Raw genomic sequence first — 20,474 nt, forward strand, 5'->3', positions numbered from 1 at the left:
GATGAGTGCTGGTCATCCATAAAGTGGTAAAGCAGAACTCAAAGCTGAAACCATTACTGGCTGTGCCATGGCTCTCTTGGGTGGCCTGAGGCAAGTCCACCCCTTTGTTCTGAAAAGGAGGATGACCCCTCCATTGCAAATCACTGCCAAGTCTGTTGATTCTGTATGACATTATTGTTCATTTGCTCCTAGCTGGCTGACTGAACTAGATGCAACAAATTGGATATTATCACCACATGGTCTGAAGTTCCATCACTAAGCTTCTTCATTACAAAAAAGTGGAACCATCAGGCTAAATGAGGGGATTACACTCAGATCTCTAGCCAAAACACAGAGACAGATTTTGGCTTTCATGTCTCTGTAAATTCGTAATTTTTTTTCCTAGCACTTTGGAAGTCAAGGGAACAGAATCAGTTGACAGGCTCCTGTTGACCTGAATCTGTTCTAGAATCAGAATAAGAGAACTAGGTTTGAACCTATGGAAATCTTAATCTTAACCATTTCCAAAGATTCCAAGTAGTTTAAATTGAGCCTGCAAATCAAAAAGGCAGCAGAAGAAATCACGTTTCTCTGAATGTAATTACAGAACAACAAGCTGATAATTGTTTCTTTGTTGTTGTGTTTTTGCTTTTCTTTTTAGGTGTCCTTACTGTATTCATTAACAGAGAGAGAGAGAGATGCAATGTAATACCAGGCTTATGTTTCTAACAGCAATTCTGGTACAAAGGCCTGGTTGGGACATACCTTGGGAGGGAGGTTATTTTCCCCCATTTCTCTATACAGAAGCGCCGCAGGCCGTTGCTCCCTCGGAGAGCGGCAAAACCCTCGTATGGCACACTCGATGTTCCTGTGACAAACTGCAACAACCGCAGCCTCTGCTCATTGTTAAACCTCTCCACGGCTGCCCAGAACCACCGTATCACTATGTGTCCATCATGGTAGCCTGTTGGGAAAGATGAGACAGGAAAAGCTTACAAATATGATTGTCTGGCAAGAAATAGTAAGAATATAAAACCTGTGAGTGAAATAGAAATGAAAGCCAGCTTTGAGATGTAATCATGGCAGGCAGGAAGATGGTAATTAGTTGGAGATAAGTTGAGGGATAGAAAACAAAAGGACTCAAGGGAGTAGCCCTGCCAAGGTATCAGGGAAAAGGTAAATAAGAAAAGTAGTCTTTAGAGTTTAGGATATAGGATGATATAGTAATATAGTAGTTCTCATAGGCTGCATGCAAAGTTTGTTGGTTTTGTATCTCGCGCCAGTTGGTCACTGTAAATTAGAATATTTAACACAAAAGGAGATATAAAGTATTGTAACAAGGTCCTCCCTCTCTTACTGCTCTTAGCTCTCTTACCTCCCTTACTCATGCGAGCTCCCTTACCTCATACCCTCTCTTTCCCTCTCTCTTTGGTGCTTCCCTTCAGCCGAGGCTGGTGGCTGAAAGCAGGCCCTTTTTACCCATAACCCTTAACCCTTGCAATAAAACCAAGTGTATCTAGAATATCTTAGATCTGCAGAGTTCCTTCTCCCTGCTGTCCATGGATGTCTATACAGTAGCCTACACTGAGCAAGAGAAATAAAAATCACTCCCTCCTAACTGGGAAGAGCAACACTGAAAAATGTTCCCATTAGCATAGAGCAGTAGATCTCCTGCTGGAAAGATCCTGGCCTAACAATATATTTTGTTCTTCATGAACAGTAGGTCCCAGCTTCCATTTCGTCCTGGCTGTGGATACTATAACATCACTAACTCATTTCAGACCCTGAAACTCAAATATCTGCTTGAGATTCACTGATCTCTCACTAATCTCTTGGCAAGAACAGGGGTTACATGCATGAGATATTAAAGACCAACAGGGATATGCCACACAGTGTGAGTCTTAACAACCTAACAATTTCTGGTTCCCAAGTAAATTTTCCTTTGGATTGCAATAGTGTTCGACATATGGAGAGGAGTTTGCTGCCACAAGCTCTTCCCTGGCAAACTTCCCACCTGAGGGGTTCTGAGCCTTGGTTTGTGCCAGTGAGAGCCAGCATATACTAGGCTGAATCTGTTTCAAAAGTTAAATAGAAAAACGTAGGAGGAGAATAACATTGGGGACCAGCTGTGTTTGTGGTAAGCTGCATATTTCAATGTAACCCAAAGGCTGGGCAGTGACCAGCAAAGACTGAAACCTTGTCTTTCAGGGGAAGATATGTGAACCTCAGGAACTTTCCACTTGTGGTGCAGAACTGGTGGATTTCACATTTTTCCATCATCCAAGACAGCCTGGATAAATCATTGTTTAAAGCAAAACCAGACCAAAGCTGTAGAGAAGGGAAAACAATCCAACTTGACATAGTTTAAACTGAGGGGACAGTTATGCAAGATCTGTACGTTGTTGAAATGTAACTGGGAACTGTGAAATTCAGCTCCTGATTTCAGCTCCCTCCAGAAGCCAGGAGAACTTGTGAAACTACTTTCTATGAGGCAAATAGTTCAGTCATAGTAATCTTAGATGACTTGTAACTTTTAGATCTAATTGTGCAAATCCTTTTCAGTCCTTAATAGTCAAAACTGCTAAGTCTTCAGGAACTGAATAAAAAAATCTGGATAGAACTAGCAGAAGCAATTTCAGTAATATAACACCATAACACCACAACACCTATTGTGATCCAAACCTGACATCTTACATTTTTTATTTCAGGAGTTATTCTTCACAATAACTTTCTGGACAAAATAGGGCATTTCCCTCAAGAAAGACAGTAGGAAAAGATAGATGAAGACTTCCATGCTTTAGGCTGAAACAGTCAAGATAATAGTAAACATGAGCAGACAGTTTACCTCCACGGTATTCTGTGTTGTTCCGCCAGTCATTGAGATCTATTTCTGCAGTGCCAGCTATAACTAACTCCAGTTCTCTGGCATCAAAAACAGAGACAAGCCTGGAGTCTACAACCTGGAACAAAAACCACTTGTAAGCACAGTTCAGACTGGAAATGAAGCAAAGTCTTATAAACTTATGGTTCTGGTGGCCAGCTCTTCATCCTGACAAAGTTTGAATGTTTGCATTCAAATGTTTGTGTATGATTAGGGAGGGGCAAGAAGAGGTGATGACATGGGTTGGTCAGCAAAGCCACAGGTTTTCACCCAGTCCTTGTAACAGCTCTGCCAGAATAATATTCTCAGATCCAGGTCTTCAGGAAAGATAAACTGCAAGATTCAGGAACAACAATGGAGCAGTATCCAGTAAAATACCACCAGCAAGATAACAGCTTGGACTGCACTCATGGACTGATTTTATTGGAACAAATCCCTGAAGACACAGTGTGCTCCATCAGCTTCTCATCAAAGTGTAAAATTCTTCACAATCTTTCTTTGTCAGGTACCCCTAACCCTAACCCAAAATCACAACATGGTAGAACAAAATTTGCAAATGCTACTTCTCTTACTGTGTGAATGGAAAGCAGTGTTGTTCCTAACTCCTGATCACAAATAATGCTTTATCATATTCAGATGACACATTTCTTTCTACTTTAACCCTAAACATGCTGTATCCAAGGTCTCTGTCTGTAGAGATCCAAGAACTCCAAATCCTGGCTGTTTGTGTCTGTTCAGCTGTTCTCTAGGATACCAATGAAGCACAGTTTAATCAGGATGCTATTCTCATTCAGATGCAGGATGACTGTGGAAGCATCACTTTGTTACTTACTTCGTAGAAGCCACGGACCAGGGCCTCTGTTTGCTGGACAACTCCTCGTTCCACTCGCCACTTCACCATTCTCTCAATGTACTCCTTTTTGTTCTTTTCTGTCACAGCTGTATTTGCCCCTCCAGATTTCAATTCTCTCTCTGTCACCTACAGAACAAAGATAAACAGTGGTGTAGCATTGTATGGACCATGTTGTGTTTCAAACATGAGATCATCCAAGCAACAGTACAGGACACAACAGCATGGAGAGGCAATCACAGAATTGGAATATGCACACTGCTTTGCCAACTGGAAGGGATATCTACTTGTTTCTTAGGTAACAAGTGTTACCCTTCCCCAAGTGCTAGTAAAAGTGTTTGCTCAGAAATGCCAACAGTTAAAGAAAGTATCATAAAATGAATATTCTCGATACCTAAAATAAGACCTGTACAGCAACCTTGCACAGATAAATAGTCACTGTGGGATTCAGAGTTTTGTATCAGCCATCCAAACCTGAGAAGAGTATGTACTGTAAATAACTTTTCCTTATTTTAAGCAAGAGCTGCAGCATTTGTTTGCATTTTAATAGTTAATTTAGTTGGATTGGGTTACTAAGGCTTGACATTGACAAGTGATTTAAGGAATCAGTCTGGATCTTACCCAGCAAGCACATACTCCTCCTCTCACGTGACAGAAAATTGTACTTGTCTTTCAATTATTTTCACATTCAATTTAATGGATTTAAAAGGAAGAATATGTTGCTCTCCTCTTCAGTTTTCTGCTGCTGTAACAATGATGTCCACCACAGACAGTAAATGAACTGTATGAATACATATTCGAGTATTATTTATATAATTATCTATTTATTAGCCCAACAGACAGCACACTGCATAGGCAGTATTTAGGTCACCTTACTTGACGGGCCTATTGCAATATTATGAATTAAGAAACATTGACTGAGTCATCTAATCTGGAGCTTTGTTGAGAAACAGCAAGAACAAGTAAAGCTGGATAGAAGGAATTAGGAATTCCTAGCTGGTTCAGGTTAAATTCCCAAACATCAATAATTGCATCACCATTATACAAGCAATGCTGCATTGTTCAGAAAGCAAGGCTCTGGCCCAGCTGTCATGCTGTATTCTTCAAGGCTGTGAGGCATTAAGGTATATCTGCCAAATCTGTCTAGCTTTAAGCACAACTGTAAGTCCAGATGTTCAAAGTCTCCTGCAAGACTTCCCACAAACACATAGAAAACTATTGATTTTTTCAACTACTCATTATCCATATAAATTCAAATACTATTAGTTATCTGTGACTGGAGGCTACTAATTAATAGCAATGTGTCCCTATTTGGGGATTTTTGTTCTTAGGGGCATTAACTGTGAACTACAATTCAGAATCAGGTTTCAGAGTGGCAAGAAGACATTTCAACCAATCTACCTCATTCCTTTTACCTCCGGGGAACAATTGCCAGGGCTCAGAGGTAGGCTGTATCCACAAAGAGAGCCCAGAGTAAGGCCTGGAAGAACACTTTCTACTGGGTAAAAGCATGAGAAAGTACTTTGGGTCATGAACAACTGTCTCTGTCTTATAAGTGAAATTCTCAAATTGTCATTCGCTCCCCACCAGTAAAAAAGTGTAATGCTTGATTTGTCGCTGTATCAAGAGTGCTGCTACAGGAGTACTCTGCATTCCAGTACACAAGAAGGCTGGAATTGACCTGGAGTAAATTCTGCTTAAGAAAGTACCAAGAAAGAGGATTTGGCCTGAAAGCCTTAGAAATTCAATACATATCAGAGATGAGACAAGAAAGAAAATTTGGAAGCAGCAGTGACTGGTCCATAATAAAGTCATTGTGGAAACAGCACAAAAGGGCTGTAACCATCTACTATACTGCTTCTCAAGGAGTAAGTATATTTCTTGTTTCCCTTACTCAGCCCTTGAAATCCAGCTTCCCAAATATTAGCAGAGCTCCCACTGTGATCTACATTGCATGGGTACCAAGCAAAGCAATGCTCAGATGGGATTTAAGTGGTCAGATACTCTTGGCATGGAAGAATTTCCAACTAGGATCCATCTGTGAGCATAAAATGTGACTGCAGTTTCTTTGTTGTTTTGCTGTCAGCACTTAGCAAATTTCAGGAGGAAAATCTTACTTTCACTTAGGACACTTGAATTCTGATGGTTTTGATTCACAGTGAGAACCAACCTTTTCCCCTGTCATTAGTTCTAGCAAGGTTTGTGTTCAGTGCATAGGAAATAAAGCACTAGACAACAGCATCAAAATCTGGCTTTTAATGTTATTTTGCTTTCATACCACAGTATCTACAACAGATTGTGATTTTTTTTCAATTCTCCTTGGAGCAATCTCTTCCACAACAGACTCCTATGTAACTGTTTTATCTTTCCTTTGAGGAGAGTATAACAAGTAATTAGCATGCTAAATGTTACCTTCAGATGCATTAGGGCAACTCAGTTCTTACTCAGCTTCGTAGTCTTCCCTTCTAAATACAAACTTGTCTCAGCTCTCTTTGTGAATGTGTCTGTATGGTATTGTTTGCCTTTGTGTATTAGTCTTAAGTAGCCATACCTTCCAGGGAAATCACTGTACTGTCAATTCAATGTCATGGAAGCTCTCAGTTCCAAGTCCATGAAAAAATCCTGCATTTGAGTCTGTGGAAAAACAGTGTTATTTTTCCTACAGAGGCTTCCTACTTTAATTCTTCAGCCCAGTCCTTTTCATCTACCCTTAAGTCTGTTCAATCTTTGTAACCTTTTACTATTTGCAGGCTAAATTCAGTTTTTAATATACTCCCTGAAGCCTTGCTTGCTTTCTGTTACTTTCAAGCTCATAGCTGAGCAGGGCTGGAATTCCTCCCTCCAGAAACTTGTCTAACTCTTCCCTAGCTCACAGAACTACCCTAGCTTTGTGCAAATGTCTTTAGGAAACTTTATTGTCAAGTGGTGAGAGCCATTCTCTCTATATGCCACCTGATTTCTCTTCTCCTCTTGACACTGTGTTTCTGTCTCTTACAAGGTATCTCCATCCCCTGAGCTTCTGCAGTGCTTGGTGAGCTTGGTTATTCAGCATCTCTAGCTTTTAGTATCTCCTTGGAGATCCTTAATCATGGTCTGAATATTGTTTTGATTCCCAAAGCTTCCCAGACACAGTTATAATCCAATGTTTGCAACAGCAAAGAGCACCAGGGCTTCAGTGAAATCCAAAGAATCCAATATGAGACACTTATTCCGGTTGCCAGACTGCACTTAAGCCAGTGTTGCACTCGCCCTATGGCTATAGTGATCAGCCAGGTCACAGAGAACTGTGTGACTAAGGTAGAGCTGAGCTGTAGAAAGCACAATAAATGGATGTACAGACCAAGTTGTTAAGCAGGTGCAAGGTAAGTAAGAGACAGAGAATCTAACAGGAAGATAGACAAAATAATGGTGAGGGTTGCCAGGTCCTACACCACCTGTCAAATGTTTTTTATCCCTCCTAACCCATCCTTTCAGTCACATCAGCTTTAAGTTACATTGCTTGCATTCACCAAATGCTACATCTGTGTGAACTATACCCTGGAGAGAAGAGCTGCACTCCAGAGAATTCCTCATGGTCATCAGTGTGTGGCTCAACAGGCCTGTAGGGGGGCTGGTACTGTATATTATACACCCTAAGAATAAACATCTGCCTTGGAACAGGGTGGCTTGAAAGAAACAGAAGGTAGGAGAATAAAATGTGTTTGAAAAGCTAAAGGATCTGTTCTGACAGAAAGATGTTCATCATGCTCAACTTTGTCAGCTTCAAATTTGCTTTTCAGATGTTTTGCATAGCTGTGCTCACCTGTCCAAACACTTCCTCGTTCACTGTGAAGGTTAGATCCAGGATATCTGTGATATTGTTATCCTTCATCCACTGCAAACTCTGATGGAACTCTTCATCCAGGTACTCCAAGTCGCTTAAATCACATGGTCTGATTGTGAGACAAGAAAAAAGATATGACCCCGTGACTACTGGCAGGACGACTTCCTACAAAGTATGTGAATAAATTTACTGAAGATCCAACATAAAACTGAACTTCATTTAGTTTTATTAACATCAAAGGCAGTTTCACAGACCCTCTTGAAGCAGTTCTGCAACTGGTTGCTTTGCATAGCTGGGCTCAAGGCCAAATCTTTTAGCTGCCTGCATTATTTGCTGTCAAAAGACACCCTTGGGGCTTGATTTTATGTGGATCTTCAGAATGCCCTGCACTTCATAGCACACACATCCCTTCAGCCCCATCATGCTGTGCCTGGCTGATTCCATTATATATCATCTGCCAGGTGAGCACAGGACTGACATAGGGCAGACCAGGCAGCCTAAATTTCTGCTAATAAGGAGCCATCCTCATCTGCTGAAAAGACAGGTGGATGTTATGAGCAGCCTGGTTTCCAATTCCCTAAAGGGACAATAAGAATGCAGGGATAACCCCAGGTTTCAGCCTATTTTCAGACTAGATCAAGTACAATGCATATATGAGTCTTTGTATCCCATCAATAACAATAGTTAAAAAAAACCCAATAAAGACCAACATGATAAAGAACTTAAAGGACTATTAAGACAGGTATTTTTGCTGATTTGGAATAATCTTAATTGATGAACTGTTACAGCTAAGCTTTATTCTGCTCTTTAGCATTTAATTGCAGTCTTGAGTTAATATTTATGGCTTTTTTTATTGTATGGCAAAAATTTTATGTACATTGTCTTACTTCAGTCTATAAATAAAAGAGGGGCTGATTCTCAATCCAAATAAACTTTATAAACTTCCAGTTGAAAGTAATGTATTATTGGTAACTTATGCTTACTAAAATAAAAGACAGTAGAAGACAAAAAAAACACCAACCATTCACTGGTTATATCTACATTAACATTCTTAATTAACCCAAGTTATGTTTTAGAATGAAAAGCTACTCCACTAGGGAGGCATGACAAATGATGTATTTTTTTCTCAATATAACCTCTGTCCTTCTTTCATTATTATTTTGTTTTATTCCATAAAAGACATTTTTCAGTCTTCCACCTGGTTGAATCTTCATAACTTTTCATCAGTAGTAAACGCTGGAATTACGTGTCAGTACTTTCTGATGTGTGTTTCCAGATCTCCTACTTATTTATTTTTGTCAACACACTATTTATGAATGACGAATTCTTGGAGAAAGCAAAGAAAAATTAAAATGTGTTCATTTTCTATCGCAGACCAACAAACCAACAGCAGAAAGAACTTGATGGTCAGTGCACTCAAAGCAACTCCCTGAGGGTCTGTGTTTCCTTAAGGCTCACTGTGGGATCGCTGTTTCTGCACAGTTGCATGGTTATACTCACAGCCTTAATAGTGCTTTGTAGAACGGCCTTGTGAAGAAAGCATCAAGAAGGTACTGATGAATGAGAGCAAGGCCAAGAATACGACCGCTGAACCTGAACCTGTGGAATAAAAATGCAGAGTAAATGAAGCGTAACTCAAGACTTCTGGTATAGAAACTTAACACAGGTAGCAACTGGGGTTTTCTGGTTTGTTTGTTTCTGAGTTTTTCATATTTATTCCCTGATTATGTTTCTCCAAGCAGACACTTAATGCCACTCCTCCCATGTTTGATCAATAATGGATCTCCTTGATGCAACTCCTACTGTACCCATACCTGCAGCTGGCATGTTACGTGCTCTGCTGTGCCAAACCAATGAACACTCACTTTCTGTGATCTCTCACAGTGTTCTGAGACAGACTGACTACACAACACAGTATTTGGCAGGGAAATACTCTAATGCTCCACCTCAGCAGAACAAGTGCTATCTCAAAAGGGCTGCAAAGGATATTTGGGGACTCAGTATATCCAGTTTGTGACTAGCTACAATCCGAGGTGGGGCGTTGAAGTACTTTAAAAGGGTAGTGAGTTGACTTGATAGGGGAAATCTGAAGTTCAAATAAGCTAACTGTTGTGACTAAGGACACAGTAAAATCAGCATCTAAAGCTGAGGCACACTGTTCCCAGACCACTTTCTTAGTTCTCCTGCTTAGCTGTTTTCAGTATTTACACACTCCTGTGTTTGTTTCTAAGAACAACACCATCTGGTCCCACTACAAGTACACTCAAATAGTGCACTGCCCATTATAATCTGTGACTTATGATGATAAACTGTTAAATTTTTCTTCCTATGATTTCTTCTACGATTTATCCTATATTTTTTCCATCAAACCTGCTTTTAAATCAATCAGACATAAAACCACAAAACTGCTGTGAGTCCAAGTGAGTTTGATTTTTGTAAAAACAACCCTCAACAGCCATTCAAAACTTGCTTATATGTAAGAAAGGAAAGGAAGAAATCCAGCATCCCAAACATGAGGACTCCAAGTCTGAGCTGACTGATAACACAGAAAAGTTTTGCTGCACAAAAGATGAGAAACATATCAAAAAGTAGAAACCATTCCTTCCACTTACAGGAATCAGTGCAAAGACCTCTCCTGCACATGAATGAAACATGAGTCTGATTGTACTAAAGGTGGTAAAGAATATCTGTTCAGTCAACTTTATGCTCATGGGACAGAACAACAAGTGCTTAGTATGTCAAATGGGGCACAAAATAGCCTGCTGTGGGCCCAATTAGCATTTACATCACCACAGGAGCTGCCTCCGGGTCCCCTGAACCTGAGAAAGGTGCTTATGATATGCAGCTGACCGGCCACAGAAGAACGATTATTTACCCCCCTTACAGCTGTTTCCACAGCAGCAACAAAAGGCAGCTGTTGGGTCTAGTTAGGGCCTGCTTCACTTCACTTGTGCTCCAGTGCAGTGCTTCCAGCAAAAAGCAAGGAAATGAGGGGGAGCTGATACAATGAAAGCACAGTGGAAGCCAGACAGCTCAAATCCTAGAAATGCTGAACCTGTAATCTGTCAGTTTTATAGCACCTTCAGGATCCATAATAAAGTCCGTTTGTCCTAAATAACACGTGTCAGCTTTTTTTGGTTTTGTTCTTCACCCCCATCCATCCCTGTATGTTTTGAAAGTGAGCACTGAATGAAAATTCCTCACCACAGTGCTCACCCCACAGCTACTGAACTGTGAGGGACTGGGCAGGCGGGAGCCACCTGGAATAAAGCTGAAAGTGAACGGCCAGGAAAGATTTGGGAACATAGCTTCTCCTAAGAAACTGCTTGAATGTGTGAACAGCGTTCCTTTTCTCCTTGCTGCTTTGTTTCACATCTGCATGGCTTTGAGGGCATTCCTGCAAAGCTGACATGAAAAGGGTTGTGCACCTACACCAAGGTGTTTACAGCTATGGGCACATGTTATGGGGGCCGTTAATGGAGAGTTTAATTTGAATCAGTGCCTTGTGGCAGAACTCAAACCATCCCAAAGCTACGGGCAGCATTTCTGTGTGAAAGGTCCAAGCCTGGCGCACCAGCCTAAGAACATGTGGGATAAGTGAGATGAAATAATTAACAAAACATTTCCACTGCTAGTGCCTATCAATAGAACAGATAAAAAAAGATGTATTACAGACCGTATTCCCTGGCAGCTCTGTAACACCCCAGAAAAACACAGTGCTGTGCGGCCAAGGCATGTGAGCTCTCCAGCCCACAGACCCTTCTGCTCCTGCACAGAGCTTTGGTATCTCTGCAGAGACTTGCTATACTTGACTCTCTTCTGAAGAATGGTGTAGGACAAGGTTGTCTGGCCCCTTATCCATGCTGAACAGGGTCTGGGGCCAGACATGACACTTCTCTGGTCCAGCACTGAGGAACATGGACCATGGTAAGCCAACAGATACCTATCAGCAGGAGGCATTTGCTGCCTTTCTCAGAGAACAAATACACGATTTATCTGTGTGTGGCTCCATTCAGTTCATCAAGCTGCCACTACACTCAGACAAGCATAGCAGCTCCACTTAAAATGTATCAAAACTTAGAAAAAAGTGAGAAGAAACAAACTACCCTCCTTACAAAAGCCAGTTTAAACAAAGCCAGACTCTTGTGTTTATTTCTTCCTGAATGATTTAAAGCATGGGTGAGATTTAGAGGTGGGTAAGACAGTCCTTTCAGAACAAAACAAGTTTTCTTGACAGAATAAGCAGCACAAAGGTAAATCCTGACTGGAGGGCACATACCTTCCTTAAGCTTGAATTACATTTATCTTTCCAAGGAAGTGAAAAATGCTTGTTTGGTTTCTTTCTAGCAGAAAAGCTAGTTTGGGAGAAGTGGGGAATGCAGGGTCTTGCTCTGGCCTTTTCTTTCAACACCCTTCCTTTTGGAGACAATGACTGAGTCTGAGTAATGTGCTCCAGAGAGAGGGAAAATGCAGGCGGGAGTTAATGAACAGGAAATGGTGGAAACGAGAGACAGATTTAATGAGCAGTGGAGCTGCTCTGGTTTGACTGCCTATTGACACCATTCGTCCACTCAAAAAGGACATTGTGTGCACCTGCTTTCTGGCTTTTAACAGCACTACTCTTTGACCCATTTGCAGAAATTTCCACTGTACCCAGCTAATTCTTTTTCCTTCTGGAGGCTTCAAGTACCCCTGAAGCAGCCACAACAGCCTGTTGCAAAATAACAGGCTCACTCCCCTCGATGGGACTGTGTGCATACTTACTGCATATCTGTGTACTGAGGGAGATCCATATGCTGTAGCAGCAATTAGGCTATAAATTTTCCTCCAATTGCAGCTGAGTCACGGGAGATTTAATGTACTCTGGTCCTTATCATACAGCACCAGAGCAAGGCAGGACCTACAATGACCCTTTGGTACAGGGCTCTCTCTTAACTGGTTCAGTGAATGGAGCTCTACTTTATATGACAGTTTTTTCCTTGGATTCAGAGGGATAATGATGTACCTCGAAAAGATTGTAATCCATGTGTACAGAGTAGGTACGGTCTTTATCATTCTATTGGGAATGCTTTGGGAACCATGCCTTGTGGGCTAAATTAGGTATGGTATAAGAAGCTTCAGATCCTAAAAAGAGGAAGCACCTGATGAGATTAAAAAGACTGAAAATCCTGCAAACGTTATCTCACTCAAACACATCAGCTGCATTTAAGTGTGCTCTTCTTGATGCAGTAGCTTGTGAAAAAATATTCAAAGTAGGGCTTGAGAGAGATAAATATAGCATGGCTCACATCAAATTTGAAAATGTCATCTTCTTTTCACAAGACTTGCTTTCATCTGTAAAGGAAATTTACACATTCTGTTGCACCAGTTTTAAAGCTTTTGACTGTTTTATTGTGTAGATGAACTTTTGGCCATCTGAAAGACAAGCTGAACAAATGAGGCTACACTGTGGTCCAGGGTTTCTGTCCTTGGCAGCTCTTCTGAGGACAAATTAAATTTGTCAGGTGGATGCAGCTGGAGCCTATTAATCCTTTCACAGTGGGAGAGACTGGATCTAATCTTGATCATTATTAGATCCCAGAGAATCTAACAAGAGGAAAATATTTAGAAAGGCACAATCACGGGAAATATTTCACCTTGAACATGTATCTTATTAGACGACAGAGAATTCAGTCATGAAACACAGATTTGTAGGAAACTGGGCATCATGGATTCAAGAGGTTGTGGTACAGCTTGTTTTAAAGCACTGTTAAAACTGCAATTGTTATGAAGACGCATGAACAACCTGAGGGCCAGAAACTGCCAATCAAAGAAACTAAAAATCAATTCTTATAGCCTAAAATTTTGTGATTTGCAATCTTTTGATATGAGCGGGGGAAAGAGCATGTAGAGGAAAATGTACTCAGACTATGATTTCTGAATTTTTGTGTTATCACCAGCACTAGCACTTTATAAACAAAGAACTTCTTTTTTAATGCAAGAAAGTTATAAGAATGTGTATTTTGCAAAAAAAGAGTTGACCAGCAAGATGGTTACAACAACTCTGCCTGGACTCATACATTATGAATTTTAAGCAATACTGGTAGTGTGTCAGGCAAATGCTCCAGAGTCTGTGTCTAGATGTTGGTCGTACACATCCTTGTGTTGGCTCAGTGCAGGACACGGCCAACATGTCCTACATGAGATACACCTACAGAGAAATGATGTAGCAGAAGATCATGTCACCTCTACAAAACCTTGTCAGTGGATCAAATCCACACCTCTTTCTATCAACTTCATTAAAAAATGCCTTTCTTTAATTTGGTGTGTATATTTAACCCCTACTCGCTCAAATGAGAGAACATTTGAAGGGACTAATGGGACAACATGAAGCATTCTTTTGTCAGGAAGGTTGAGCCATGCAGGCTGGGACAGCTCATGTGTTCTCTTTATCTGACCTTGCATCTGCAAACTCTGCAGACTCCTCTTTGCCACTGTGTCATTTGGCCTCGTGGCAAATGTGCTCTGTGTATCTGCAGGCTCAGAGGTGGATGCTGTGGCATTCCAGCACCATGTCTTTTCAGTTCAGGAATCTGATGACCTCATGTATCATTAACATGAAAGGAATGGCTCTTACAAAGGCTGGAGACAGAAGTTCATGAAGTCCCAGCACATTAAAGAGAAAAGGTAAAATAACTCCTAAATTAGTCATAGAGGAGAATTCCATTATAAGGAGTAACAAACAGCAGTACTCGTTTTGTTTTTTTCTTACATCCATCTCTAATATGAAGAATCCTGAGAGAGACCAAGACTTTAGAGAATCCAAGATACAGTGTTAGGTCACATTTGCATGGCATCTCCCAATGCTGCACTGACTCTGGTATCTAACCACACTGGCATCCCACATGAGAAATAACTCTAGATCCCTACATGCTTCTTTTGAAGGAATGGTAATGACTCACCCCAACCAGGTTTTGGTTTTACCTCTTGTGCATTATATTCTAAATACTGAAATGGATCTTATCTCATATATGGTCAAAATTAATTCCAAGTTTTCAGACAGTTGCTGAGTTTTTAAGGGGAAACTCCATACTTCCTCACCGTGAAACCACAGAAAATTTTGTCAGGAAAGCTTAATTTTCAATCCATTTTTCAATTAAAATTTAAAGAAAACATTTAGGAGTACTGACATGAAGCAACTGTGTGTACAGATTTCCAGCTTGGAAACTGATGAACTTCAAATAGTTAAGAATCTACAAGGATTGATCCCTGCTGCCCCACCAAATGTGACTGGGATTTAATAGAGGATACATTCTACTCTGAGCTAAGGTACTTCATTCAGGCATCAAAAGATCAAGAAACATATTCCATGAGCCTCTCTTTGATAATCCTGTCTGCTTATTATGCCTATAAAACTTATGAGTTTTATTTATATTTTCAAGGAAATTTGTTACATACATTTAAGAAAGCACTACCCTCTCTTAAGTAGCCCCAACTGTACAGTGGAAAAGTCCAGCAGACCTGATTTGTGCACTGTCATAAAATACAAAGAAAGTGCTCAGAAATACAGGTACATGACCCAGGAGTTGAAATTAAACAAGAAAAGAAAAAGGATGAAGAATGATTTTCAGAAAAAAGAACAACTTGGTACAAATAAAATTCCTCTACGTTCCAAATCCTGAACAGGTAATTTTTGTTCACGTGAAAATAAGCCTTTCTTTAGGTATTTTTAGCTTTGCTGGGCACCAGAGTTTCATATGATGAGTAACTTTATGTGACCCAATCTCTCTCTTTTTTTCAGCTAATTTGTGCAAAATATTTTCTGCTGCAAAAGGCCAGTACAATACTGGTACTTCACTAAGTGGTTGTCCTACTTCTATTTTCTGGATCTATCTGCAAGTAAAACATGTTTCTATTTCTCAGTACCAAGGACTAACCACATGAAAAAGAACTATTGCTTACATGTGATGGAAATGTGAACTGTCCGTGTCCCTCTAAACCTCTGGAGCTCATGCATCCTAAATTAGCAAATAACCTCAAACCTCAAACCATTCCTGAAGCCTAAATTACCAGCAACTAAAAAACAAAGAGATAATCCAAACCTTATTGCTTCTTTATTTAACCTAATCAGATCCTTCAAGTCTTTTCCTTGTCCCTAACATAGCTATTTGTTCACTCAAAATGTCTTTTCATCTTTCTCATATCCTGGCTATACCCACCACAAAAGAACTGACAGAAAAGGTTAAAAGACTAATTGTGTCATGGAGAAGAAAGCATAAATTTATGGCAGAAGCTGCAGGCTATTCTGCTTTATCCAGAAAAATTAGAGGCAAAGATAATGTAGATAAGGGAAATTCATAAAATCCCCTTGGGTTTCTCTTCAACACAATCTATCAAACGGTTCCTTTCCTCCACACAGTAGCTCCAGATAAATGCTCACACGAAAAAGGGTTACAGCTGCATTTGCCCAGCGCTGCAGCCAAGTCAGGAAGGCCATGCTGGAGTGGCCAGCACTGGCTTCTTGCACATCAGCTGAACTGTGCCAGAAATTCTTACTGCAGGTACAGGAATTCCTCTGTGTGGGGTCATTGAAGGCACACCAACCTCAGTGTCATGGGCTGTCTGAGCTCCAGAGGTGCAATGCATTGGAAATGGAGAGCCGATTTCCAGGTCTGCCTTTAAACTAATAAGGAGATTAAAAATGAACATGGTCTCTCTAATAAGAAATCTACACTGCGTATCATTTTACCGGTAACAAGTTCTGTGAATGCAGGGGTGTGAAGGAGGAGAGGAGGAGTGTGGCAAGTGCTGAAGTGGCCATCTCTGCTTGCAGAGCCATCTCTCAGCCTCATGACCATAATGTAGAGTTGTCATCCTTTGGGAGAACCCCTGCCAGAACAAAGCAGCATGAGCATGACTAACCTCAATCAGCAACCAGGCTACCTGCAGGATTTAGCTCCTCTTGCTGGTACAAAGGATACGACACACTGGCCTGGGAGACTCTTGGCAAATACTCCTCTGCCCAGGAAAACTACTGGCTAGCAGACAGCAAACCTCTACATTTTGTGATCCTCCGATCCTAGACTTTATTGCTTACTGGCAAATCTCAAAGCAGAGAGATCCGCTTCTAGAGGAGATCAGCGCCAATATTTCATTTGAAAACTGACAAAATTTAAATACAAAGGTAAAATAACTTATCTGAAGTTATCCAGAAAACAAGTGATAGAGACAGCAATGGAATCACAGTCCTCTGAGTCGCTGCTCCATTTTAGTTGTTTAGTCTATTTGACATTTTTTTACTTTCTCACTTTCTATAAAACAATGCGTAATTCTGTCAATCAGCTCCAGTTTATCATCAGTTCCTTGTAGATCAGTTCAGTCTGATACTTATGTGTTGTTTTATTTCAAACAAGCAAAAGAACGTTTTCATTAAGAGACTTTGATTTCTTAGTCAAAGATTTTGGAAGAATTGTTGGTGAGCATTTTGCAAACCTATGAATTGGTGAAGTTTCAGACGTTGCACGACTTACGTTTGCTTTCCATAGCTTTGCCATGTGTTGAAACAAACTTTTCAAGCTACAGGGAAGTCCACTGATTTAGTCATCTGCCAGACAAGAGTGTCATAAAAACACAAGCTGAATGACTGCACATTTTCCTTCAATGGCTAACTGCAAACACTGCAGCCACAATAACTGACTTATTCTCAAAGAAGGCACATCCTTCCCAGCCTGTCTAGGGTATTTAGGCATGAGAGAGACTGTTCATCATAAAGTCCTGCTAAGCACCCAGGAATGTTTACCCTGCAGGATGAAGGGTGATGCAGATATCCTTGAGCTAACTGCAAACAGTGCAGAGCCCTGTGAACTTACCACCCCTGTCCAGAAACCACACACTTGGGTTTGCATTGTGCTGCAACTCAGCGAATGATCCCTGTCTCTCAGGATGAGGATCCTCAACTGAGTAAAGTCAGAAATCCATGTGCTGATATTCAGACATGCTATAAATTGCTTGGCAGTCTATTTTAGGTCTTGTTTTGCAAATCATTGAATACTTCTGACTTTTATTAATACCATTGAAAACTGACCACTCTGATCCTCTTCTGGGAACATGCAGAATAGCAGAACCTCTGCATTTGAGTTCTGAAGTCCAAGAAATTTTTTTACTTTTTTTTACAAATCTTTCCAACACAATTAAGTAATTCCAGTTTCTAGTCTGCCATTTCTAGAACGGAAGTTGTAAGTCACAGTGTAAAAAGCTTCCTTCAGGGAGCCACAAGATACTGAACGTACACTTCTGTATTCTTTCTATCATGTGAACTTTTCACGTAGAGGGTGAACAGGTTAGGATTTTTCTCATCCTCCATAAGTTTATTGAGATTTTGAAAAATATTCCTATTCAAAGTTGGGGCAAACTGACAAACATTACCTTTGTCCCTTTAAAAACATACATACCAGATCAAATTAAATCTTTAATATTCCCCTTCTCTGGAGTTCAATGTAACACTAAGGTAACATACTGAAACTAAGAATAATTTTCAATGAACAAATGAAACTTCTAACTTTAAAGACATCCCAGGGAGAGGGAAACAGAAATGCCTTTGCTACTCAAAAAAACCCAAAATAAATTTGGGTGATTTATTGAAAACAATATTCCTCTACAAGCAGTCTTTCTTTTGATGTATGAATTGTGTTACTTACAAAAAAAAAAGTTATCTGGGGAATTTCTTCACCTGCTCTAGCTGAATTTTCTTTACCTTACTGAAGTCTGAATAAAATGTAGTGAGAAATAAGGAGGAGAATGATGACTGAGCAATACTTCATAGTGACAGCTCAGCCTTGCCATTCCAGTGTGGCTGGAACAGGAGATATGACAACATTCATCACTCCCTGGGAGTTTTTTGCCACTACCAATACACAGACAATCACTGCCCATCCTGCTGCTTTCCTGCAGGCCCACGTGCTTGGGCACAGCATGGATTTTACCCTTTTCTCCTCTGCCACATGCAAGGTGCAGACACTAGAGAGATTTTCATGGGAAGCCTCCCATCTATGGGCAGATTTAATCTGCAGTGTTGCAAAAAGACTAAATGGCCCTAAGTAAAGGAAAAATCCATAAATATGACTTTTGTAAATACAGAACAAAACAGAACAGCTGCCTTTCCCTCAAACCAAACTCTAATTTGGAAGAAGTGCTAGAGAGACTATGAGACTCAGGGAAGGGAAAAGGCGTAGAGACTGTGAGAGACATCTTTTCTTTCAACTCATAAAGCAACGCCATTCAGATCCTCAAAAGAGCTTGGAAGAAAAATTCTCTAGTAAGAGACAGAAAGTCAAGAATAAGGTAAATATACAGCAAAACCTTTTTCTAAAGAAAAAGTGGTTGCTGTACAAGCTCAGTTAGGAAGAATGTTTTTTTTTCTCCTTCAGTTTTGGCTTGCCTTTAATCTTCCAGTTCCTCCTGATCCTTAATAAATAATTAACCAGCTGTTGAGGCAAGGCTCTATGTGATACAGTCATACATCAAACTTAATAAGAAAATCAAAGTTTACTTAAGTACAGGAGGCACTGAGAGAGATCACAGTACAGCAGCAAGAAGGCATTTCAGTAACATACTCTTTTCACACAGCGAAAAGATCTTATAAATTATTTCAGCTGCACATTTATTTTAATATCATTCTTGTCCAGAAGATTTACAATAGCGCTTGAAAATTTCTCATGCAAACATAATTTATTTAAAATAAGATATTGCTAGTAATTAAAATTTATAGTCTAACATAACATTAAATGCTTTGGTTTTCTATGGTGCCTTTCATCTGAGAATTTCAAAGCAGTTCTGAGCAGTACTGTACATCAAATGGAATTCAAGTTGATTACATACTAGGAAATCTCTTCAGATGGAAACTGAGGCAAACACGCAGTCATCTAATTTCAAAAACAACTGGATGTAGTTTGATGCCTCACTCTGGGGTACTTTATCTGATTTTTAAGAGGATGATTTTTCAGTGTTTAGCATAAACAGGCCCTTTCAAGATGGCTGCAAAATTGGTCTCCTAAATTAATTCCTCCCCCAAATGTCAATCCACACAAGTGGCCCTTTTAAGCCCAAAACCAAACTCAGTGTTTCTGACTCCCTGACTAAACAGGTATTGGGTCATACGTAGGTTGCCTGCCACAACAGTAGGAAAGTCAGAGGGATTCATGAGTAATTCAGACCACATATTCCCAAGTCAGTCAGTGGAGAGGAGTAATGGCTGTTTGCAGAGCTCCTGCTTAGATGCTGACACTACATTTCTCCACTGCTTCTATAAAGAGCCACGGAGTGTGCCTAAATCCATCCCTTGAGCAGCTCTGCATTGGAATACAACCCATTAGGTCATGAGGCAATTTGTCACTTTCTTTAAAAATGCTTTAATTGAAATAAGTCAATCTCTGTGTAGAAGGATTAATGGAGCTTTGTTTCCTATAGATCTGCCTCTGATGGCCCTACATTACCACACTGCAGTACCTCCCAGCTCCCCCTACACATTTCTGCTAGCACTTCCCAGACTTTGGAGTATCTCCAGTCTCTTCCTTCTGTCTCCCCTGAGCTTGCACAGCTCTGCCTCACACCCCAAGCTCCTGAGCAAGACCATGTGGCTGCTTTGCAGCCTGTGCCTGTGATGGACCTGTCGGGTCACTTGAACTGCCTGGCTGGCTGCAAGGACAGACAGCACAGATCCCTGCTGAGCTCTCCTACCTACCTCACTGAGCCACTCTTCTGTGGATCTGTCCTTTACCCAGACACAAGTTTCATAAAGCTTTTAGGAAATTATTATCTTGATGTTTACCTTCCTGTCAGACAGGTCTCCAACTGATTAGGAATCTGTCTGATGGATAGGCAGGGCAATTGCACAAGGCACAACTCATAAGGAAATTGGGGTAAGAAAACCAACCAAGCTCTCTAAGGAGAAAAGACAGCTGAAG

The 20,474-nt window shown here is 40.5% G+C and overlaps 1 protein-coding gene across 1 annotated transcript in view; it reads right to left on the minus strand.

Moving 5' to 3' along the window:
* HECW1 (HECT, C2 and WW domain containing E3 ubiquitin protein ligase 1) overlaps positions 1 to 20,474 on the minus strand; it is a gene marked incomplete at its 5' end in the record, with an annotated part of 164,575 nt that overhangs the window by 7,511 nt on the left and 136,590 nt on the right. Inside the window, 5 exons of the mRNA XM_083885048.1 lie at positions 745 to 943; positions 2,825 to 2,939; positions 3,693 to 3,839; positions 7,513 to 7,642; positions 9,034 to 9,132. Coding sequence (XP_083741174.1) covers positions 745 to 943; positions 2,825 to 2,939; positions 3,693 to 3,839; positions 7,513 to 7,642; positions 9,034 to 9,132 — 690 coding nt within the window. The remainder of the gene's footprint in view (positions 1 to 744; positions 944 to 2,824; positions 2,940 to 3,692; positions 3,840 to 7,512; positions 7,643 to 9,033; positions 9,133 to 20,474) is intronic.

Source organism: Zosterops lateralis, assembly GCF_965231275.1.
Source record: "Zosterops lateralis genome assembly, chromosome: 1".
Taxonomy (NCBI): Eukaryota; Metazoa; Chordata; class Aves; order Passeriformes; family Zosteropidae; genus Zosterops; species Zosterops lateralis.